Here is a 7,320-nt window from a genome sequence, read left to right as displayed (position 1 = left end):
TGGGGGGGGACAGGGTCTTGCTGTGTCACCCAGGCTAGAGTGCAATAACGGCATGATCTTGGCTCACTGCAATCTTAGTCTCCAGAGCTCAAGCGATTCTCCCACCTCAGCCTCCTGAGCAGCTGGGATTACAGGCACATGCCCCCGCACCCAGCTAATTTTTGTATTTTTTGGTAGAGACAGTGTTTCACTATGTTGGCCAGGCTGGTTTTGAATTCCTGAACTCAAGCTATCCTCCCGCCTCAGCCTCCTAAATTTCTGGGATTACAGGCGTGAGCCACTGCCAGGCCACTTCATTCTATTTTACTGCTAAATAGCATTCCCTTGTATAGATATACAAATCTTATTTACCTATTTACCTGCTGACGTGCGTTTGGGTTGTTCTAGGCACATAAGCCTGCCAGGAACACTGGTGAACATGTGCTTGTGTTAATGGATCCCATCCTTTCTCCTAAGAGTGGGATAGCTGGATTATATGAAAGGTGCAAGTTGAATATTTTAATAAACTTTTAATTTAGAATAACTTGATTTACAGAAAAGTTTCGTAGAACAGAGAGTTCCATTTACCCCCACCCAGCTTCCTTTGTTAGCCTTTTACATTCCTTTCATATATTTGTCAAAGCTAAGAAACTGACATTGGTACAATGCGATTAAGCTCCAGACTTTATTTGGCTCTCACCAGTTCTTCCGTGAATGCCTTCCTTCTGTTCCAGGATCCAGCCCAGAACAACACATTGCCCGTTTCCCTATGCCCCCGGCCCAGTGCCCTCGGCTGCGTTTGTCTCTTCCTCTGTTTATGCTTAAAGCAGGGCAGGCCTTCCAATAACGCCGGAGATCCCGTTGGGCTGGGAAAAAACCTTTAGGGGCCTAGCTCTGCGCTTGGGCATCCCCACTCTGCCACCGCCTCCAGTACGCTGGGTTCCAATGCTGCCTCCAGCCGTGCTGATTCCCTGATATCTGTGTTCCCAGGTCCTTCCGCAGCCTAGCCTAGCTGCTCCCGAGAAGACAGTGAAGGTGTGACCCCACATTTCCCGAGCAGCTCTGCTGTGCTCCAAGCGAGGAGAGCCGGGGTTGCTCAGGCTTATAGGGCGGAGGGCGGTCTCTGGCCTGGGCAGGTGACGGGTGCGCTAGGGCCCGTGGCCCGCGGGTGTGCAGGTGCTGCCTGGTGGCGCGGGCTTGGGGGCGCGGCTTGGCACGTGGTGGGTGGTGGGACCGGGAGGCAGGGCCGGGCGCCAGGCTGGAAAGAAAATGGAGGGCGCGGCCTGGCGTTAGGGGCCTGTGGCGGAGGGCGTGGCCTGGCGCGTGGAGGGAGGCGTGGTCACCCGTTGAGGGCTGGAGGCGGGCTAGTGGGAAGGGTGGGTTCAGCTTGGTGAGTGGCATTTGTGGGGGCATGGCGTGGCCTAGCGCGTGGCCCTCGGGGGCTGGGGGCGTGACTTTGCACTTGCCCGTTGGCGGCGCGTGACGGGGGCGTGGCCTGGCGCGTGGCGGTCCGGGGCTGGGGGCGCGCAGACTCGGGTGCGGCGGCGTGTGCCTGGGGCCCAGGTCAGCGGCGGCATGGGGCGGTTGCGCTGGCAGGTGGCGGCCGCGGCGGCTATGGGCCTGGCTCTGGCTCTGGAGGCGCTGCCCGGGGTGCTGCGCTGGCTGCGGTCCAGGCGGCGGCGGCCGCGGCGCGAGGTACTGTTCTTCCCGTCGCAAGTGACCTGTACCGAGGCTCTGCTGCGGGCTCCGAGCGCGGCGCTGGCCGGGCTCCCCGAAGGCTGCCCGTGCGGCCTCCCCCACTGCGAGAGCGCCCTGAGCCGCCTGCTGCGTGCCCTGCTGGCCGCCCGCGCCAGCCTGGAGCTTTGCCTGTTCGCCTTCTCCAGTCCGCAGCTGGGCCGCGCCGTGCAGTTGCTGCACCAGCGCGGGGTGCGAGTGCGGGTCGTCACCGACTGCGACTACATGGCCCTCAACGGCTCGCAAATCGGCCTGCTGCGCAAGGCAGGTAGGCCCGGCGGGGTCCAGGCGGAGAAGGCCGGCCTGAGCCACCCGGGGTCCTAGGCAAAGGTGGACACTTAGGGGAGGGGGTCTGGGGACGGGCTGAGGCCTCATTTACTTTCCTCGTGGCGTTGTGGAGTAGGGGTGGTGTAACACGGAGAAAGCAGAGCCCCCACGAAAGGTCTAGCAGGCTGCGTGGGCATAAGCGAGCCGGGCCCTCGGTGCCTCCGCGGTGGGGGCAGTTTTCTAAGTGACCTGTCCTGGCATGCTGGAAGCGGGTGAGCCTGCGTGTGCCGGGTTAGAGGCAGAGCAGGCTCCCCTAGCAACTCCCCGGGCGCCGCCAGCGGAGTTTTCGTGACGGCTGCAGCCCGGGCCCGCCCTCCTGCGGGCTGCCGGAGACCCCCGGACGGCCTGTGGTAACCTGGAACCTTCTGGCCGGGGACCTGGACGCCAGGGTTGTGCTTGGACTTCCAGACTGAAGGGCTCTGGGGAGAGGCGGCCACCTGCTGCCGAGTGAACCTCAGGCCACCGGGCTCTGGGAGACCTAAACATATGTTCTAGAAAACAGCGCCAGGACGTTCGTTTGTTTTCCCAGCTGCAACAGGAGTGGAAGACAGATCTCTCTGGCGGGGGCACCTGTCTCGTGGGGTGGAGACAGAAGGGACTAGGAAGTGTGAATATTTGGGATCCTTGTCCCGCCTGAGGATTCTCAGTCCATCCTGGCCCGGTTCCGCGGCCCAGCCTGCTCTTCCGTTTTATGTATTTGTACGCACAGACTCTTGGTCCTCTCTCTGTCTCCACTCAGGCGCCCAGAAGGTCACGCCTACATGTTCATTCTGGTGGTCACAGTGACTGAGAGACGCGTGGAGCCTGGCAACTGTCCAAGCTGGGCAGTGGTCACTGCCGCGGGTTCCTTCTGCACAGCCATGGCCTCTCGTTGACTTGAGCCGCAGAGCAGCCTCTCCAGAGTCAGCCAGGGTCCCTCCCTGCCCTGGGTGGTGTGGGGCATGTTGCACCCCACATGGAAGCAGAGTGGGGCACGTGGTTTTCGTATTGAGGATGTCTCCTCCTCTTTGGGGCAGCCACAAGAGCTGTCCTCCCATGTGTTGGTCATTTTAACGGGAGGTTTGGGGACCTCCAGGCGTGCACAGTACAGTTCTGTTTGAGTTGCTTTTAGAGTTGTAGAAACTGAGGTTGGTGAAGACCCTTCAAGGGCCCCTAGACCAAGGTCCCATCGGATTCCCTCTGGGCCTCTGGGATGGCCTCCCAGCATCCTTGCTGACTTCGAGGCTGTCCAGTGGCATTCATCTGTTCAAGGAATGTCCCCTGTGTGCCAGTATTTGTGAGGAGCTGGAACATCCTAGGGCACAAGGCCAGGTTCCCACGGAAATGCCAACTAAGTCACGAATATTTCATTTAGGGCACTACGAAGGGTCAAGAAAATTTTGTAAAGCAGGGTAAGGAGGCAGTGGTGTGGGAGGAAGTGGCGTGGGCCAGGTCAGCTGTCCAGGGGCAGTGACACTCAGGGCAGGAGCCTTGCGGACACGCGTGGGCTGTCCGGAGGGAGAGGCATGCAGCTGGAAGGGGTAGCAGCACAGACGCCCTGGGTCACATACTGACTTCCTTGTGAGGAACGGCAGGGAGTCCTCTGTGGCCAGAGGTGGTGGGCTGCTGGGAGGGGACGGGGAAGTGGGCAGTGGATCCCAGCGGAGGCAGGAGGTGTTGGCAATGGTGGGGTTTTAGATTGCCCACCATGTGGAGGAATGTGTTTGGAGGGCTGTGCTGACAGGACGTGCCGGCGGAGTGGCCAGAGTGTAAGAAGGGTCGGATCCCCAAGGTAAGGAAGCCACCGCATCCCCATCCTGCCAGGCCCAATTCAGGACGCACAATTAAATGTGAGTTCCATGCACAGGGAGTGATTTTTAAGTTGTGTTCCCAGTACTCCGTGGGACACGCTTCCCTTCAAAGATTACTCTCAATCTGAAGTTCCGTTTAACTTGGATGTCCTGTATTTTGATTTGGAAAATCTGGCAACTGTGTTCCATGGCAGCCTGTTTAAAACTTCTTTTAACCCCCATTTCTGACGGCCTCATTCCTTGAGCAGGTCATGAGTGAGGCAGGTCGTGAGTGATTCCGGGGGAGACAGACACAGGCCCTTCCCAGGAGGAGTTGGAAAGCTGGGAAGAGCAGAGGTGCGGATGCCTGGTTCTTTGGTGAAGGAAGCAGAGGGGTGCGGAAGAGAATTCATTTGTGCGTTGTTAGTTAGGGTCCTTCCTGCCTTGGTGGCCGAGGTTGTGCCAGCAAATTGGGCTCTGCTGCCAGACACCGGGGCCTCTCTGAGCAGAGTGGGCACGGCTGTCAGCCTTAGCTGTGGAAGAGTCAGAACCTGAAGGCTCACACTCTGTCTTTGCCCTGGTCACCTCTGACCAGGTTAGTGACAGCTTCGACAGCAAACAGTAACCCCGAAGGGACATACTGGCTGGCATAGACTCGGAGGTGTGGTCTCACCCAGACCACGGCCCGCCCGGTCCCCCATGGCCTGTGTGTGATGCTCTGGCCCCGTGTGTGATGTCCCCTCTGTGGTTCTCAGCGTCCCTCCTGGGAGCTTAGCTGCCACCACTCTGTGAAAGCGTGGTGGGCTTTCCTGGCCCACCAAACTGGAAACATAAAGTAAAGCCAGTAGCCCCCAGGAACAGTCCACACTGGAGGTGGGACTCCTGCATGGAATGAAATCACCTTGTCCTTTCTGCAGGGATCCAGGTCCGGCACGATCAGGACCTGGGCTACATGCATCACAAGTTTGCCATCGTGGATAAGCGGGTGCTCATCACTGGCTCGCTCAACTGGACCACGCAAGCCATCCAGAACAACAGGGAGAACGTTCTCATCATGGAGGACGACGAGTACGTGCGGCTTTTTCTGGAAGAATTTGAGCGCATCTGGAAAGAGTTTAACCCTACAAAGTATACCTTTTTCCCACAAAAAAAGAAAAGTCACTGAAGCTGTGCTCCACCTGTCTCCAGAGCTGGAGGGAAATCGCTTCCATGGCACAGAACTTGCCACACCTCCAGCCAACACCAAACCTAACCAAGAATGGGGCTGAGCCCTCCCTGCGGGCTGCTGTGCCTTCTGAGGGAGGGAGACCTCACGTTAAACCAAATTCTCGTCTATTAGAATACTAAGTTGAACTAAAGAAGATTAGGAAAGGGAAATTTCTGTTATTTCAGGTCAGTTATTTTGGGCCAGATTTTTTCTTTGCCCCTTTGCCAAAATAACTTCAGTCACGACCTGCCATGGGGTGCTTTCAGGAGTGTGGTCCATATCTTGGTTTGGAATCGAAGCTTCTGCCACAGCACAGAAAAGGCACGGTGCCTTTTCCGGTTCGGTCCCATTCCCTTCCCTGATTCTAGAAAAGCCCCTTCTACTTTGGCTGACGTGGCCCCTTTTGGCATCTTCCTGAGAGTTCTTCCCTCTCTCCATGTGGCACGACTGGGGTTGGTTGGGGCCAACAGTCTCCTTGTCCCTCACAGTCTGTCCCTGTCAGGGCTCAGTCCTCAGAGTGGGGAGAGGAAATGGAAGTCAGGAGGAAGGGAAGATGTGAGTGTGCAGTGCGGGTGGCAGAAGCAGCCTTCGGGGCAACCCCGTGAGCGCCACTGCCACCAAAGGCTGGCCGTTCCCTTGCTTCCTTGCATAATTGCTCTTTAAAACCAGTGTGCACGCCAGTGCCAAGCTCTGAAGCAGCTTGTCCTTGGGTAGTAAGTGCCGTGGTGTGTCGGGACTGATGGCCAGCAGCTGTTTCTTTTTTTGAGATGGAGTCTCACTCTGTGGCCCAGACTGGAGTGCAATGGCGCAACCTTGGCTCACTGCAACCTCTACCTCCTGTGTTCAAGCGATTCTCCTGCCTCAGCCTCCCAATTAGCTGAGATTACAGGCGCCTGCCACAACATCTGGCTAATTTTTTTTTTTTTTTTTGGTATTTTTAGTAGAGACAGGGTTTCACCATGTTGGTCAGGCTGGTCTCGAACTCCTGACCTCAAGTGATCCACCCACCTCAGCCTCCCAAAGTGCTGGGATTGCAGGTGTGAGCCACCATGCCTGGCTGGGGTTTTAACTTTTAACGTCCTAATGTTTAAGGTAATTTTGTTGTGTGTTTAGAAGTGACCTTACCTTTAACACCTGTGGAGTTAGTGCATGCACATTGCTGGCTCAGCGTAACCCATCACGGGACTGGAGGAGACAAGAGGAGGGAAGAGGAGAGCAGCTTCAGGCTGTGGTGTCTCCCACATCTGTGTTCTTATTTGCAGGTCAGGGTTTGCATTCCCAGGTAGAACAGGTGTCGTATGTTGTGAAATGTTCCAGGTTATTTGTTTATAATGTGTGTGTCATATATAGATAGCTCCAATGACATCTGAAGTTGTGACTTCACTATCTTGTCATATTTCTGTATGATGAGCCCCAGGGCCCGTCCTGCGGTCTGCTGGCCATGTGCTTGGTCTCACCTCCCCAGCCCACGCTGACATTACCACCCAGAGACCCTTCAGTGCTGTGTGTTTTTGCTTTTTAGGGTTACTTTTGACTCACAGTGTTAGGCAGGCCAGCTTGGAAGTTAAGTTTTAAAAAAATTCAATTGAAACTGTAAAGTATAATGTACAGATTGGAAGTCACCAGAAATTTGTTTTAGTTTGTGAATTCCCACAGTGTATGTTCTGAAAAGAAAATGGGAGAGTGTGTAAAGCATCTCCTGAAGGCAAAGCCGTGTGACCCTGGACTTCTGGCTCATCTGAATAAACATGTTCTTATTCTGGAATGTGACCATTGTGTGTCTTTGCCTTAGCTTGCTGCTAAATCATTCAAACAGGGGCTGCTCCTTGTTAAATACAACTTTTTGGGGGGCAGTATACAGCTATTTAGAAACTGTTGGTCAAAGAACAGGTGACTCAAAGTAAAACTTTAAGCTGTTACTTGGGTGAAGGAAATAAGGTATACAGTGGTCCATTTTTTAAGACAAAGTGCCTTGAATTGGCTTAGGTCAGCAAACTACGGAAGAAACAGGATGTACTAGGCCCCTCAGGCTAGCCGATGCCTTCTTGTCGGCTCCCCCCTCTGCCCCCTCCCCACTTTCTTAGTTGCCCTCACCCGAACCAAAAAAGTTTAGTCTAAAAGGAAAGTTTACTGGCCTGTAAAATAGCTCACTTTGTCTGTTCCTAACAGCCAGCCTAGCTACTTAGGTCATAAGTCAAATACTTGAAGAGCTCCTAAGTGGACTAAGATTGCAATGCACTGTAGGCTGTAACAAAATGCAGCAAGACAATCCTAAAGAAAACGCCTAAAGCCCCCGGCTAACAA

General features: G+C 55.3%; 1 protein-coding gene across 1 annotated transcript; it reads left to right on the top strand.

Moving 5' to 3' along the window:
- The first annotated feature begins 417 nt into the window (after positions 1 to 417).
- PLD6 (phospholipase D family member 6) lies at positions 418 to 6,781 on the top strand. Its single transcript, XM_033184327.1, has 2 exons — positions 418 to 1,981; positions 4,727 to 6,781. The coding sequence occupies exons 1-2, from the start codon at positions 1,555 to 1,557 to the stop codon at positions 4,972 to 4,974; spliced, it is 675 nt and encodes a 224-aa protein (XP_033040218.1). The 5' UTR covers positions 418 to 1,554; the 3' UTR covers positions 4,975 to 6,781.
- Positions 6,782 to 7,320: the final 539 nt, after the last annotated feature.

This window comes from Trachypithecus francoisi, unplaced genomic scaffold, assembly GCF_009764315.1.
Source record: "Trachypithecus francoisi isolate TF-2019V2 unplaced genomic scaffold, Tfra_2.0 Lachesis_group20, whole genome shotgun sequence".
Classification (NCBI taxonomy): domain Eukaryota; kingdom Metazoa; phylum Chordata; class Mammalia; order Primates; family Cercopithecidae; genus Trachypithecus; species Trachypithecus francoisi.
The sequence above is the reverse complement of the archived record's forward strand: the minus strand, read 5'-3'. Positions and strand labels throughout refer to the sequence as shown.

What these genes read in the sequence shown, in the direction of transcription:
- PLD6 (XM_033184327.1), top strand. Translation starts at nt 1,555, where the DNA reads ATGGGGCGGTTGCGCTGGCAGGTGGCGGCCGCGGCGGCTATGGGCCTG. An exon ending in CGGCCTGCTGCGCAAGGCAG is followed by an intron (nt 1,982 to 4,726) that starts GTAGGCCCGGCG and finishes TCCTTTCTGCAG; the next exon opens with GGATCCAGGTCCGGCACGAT.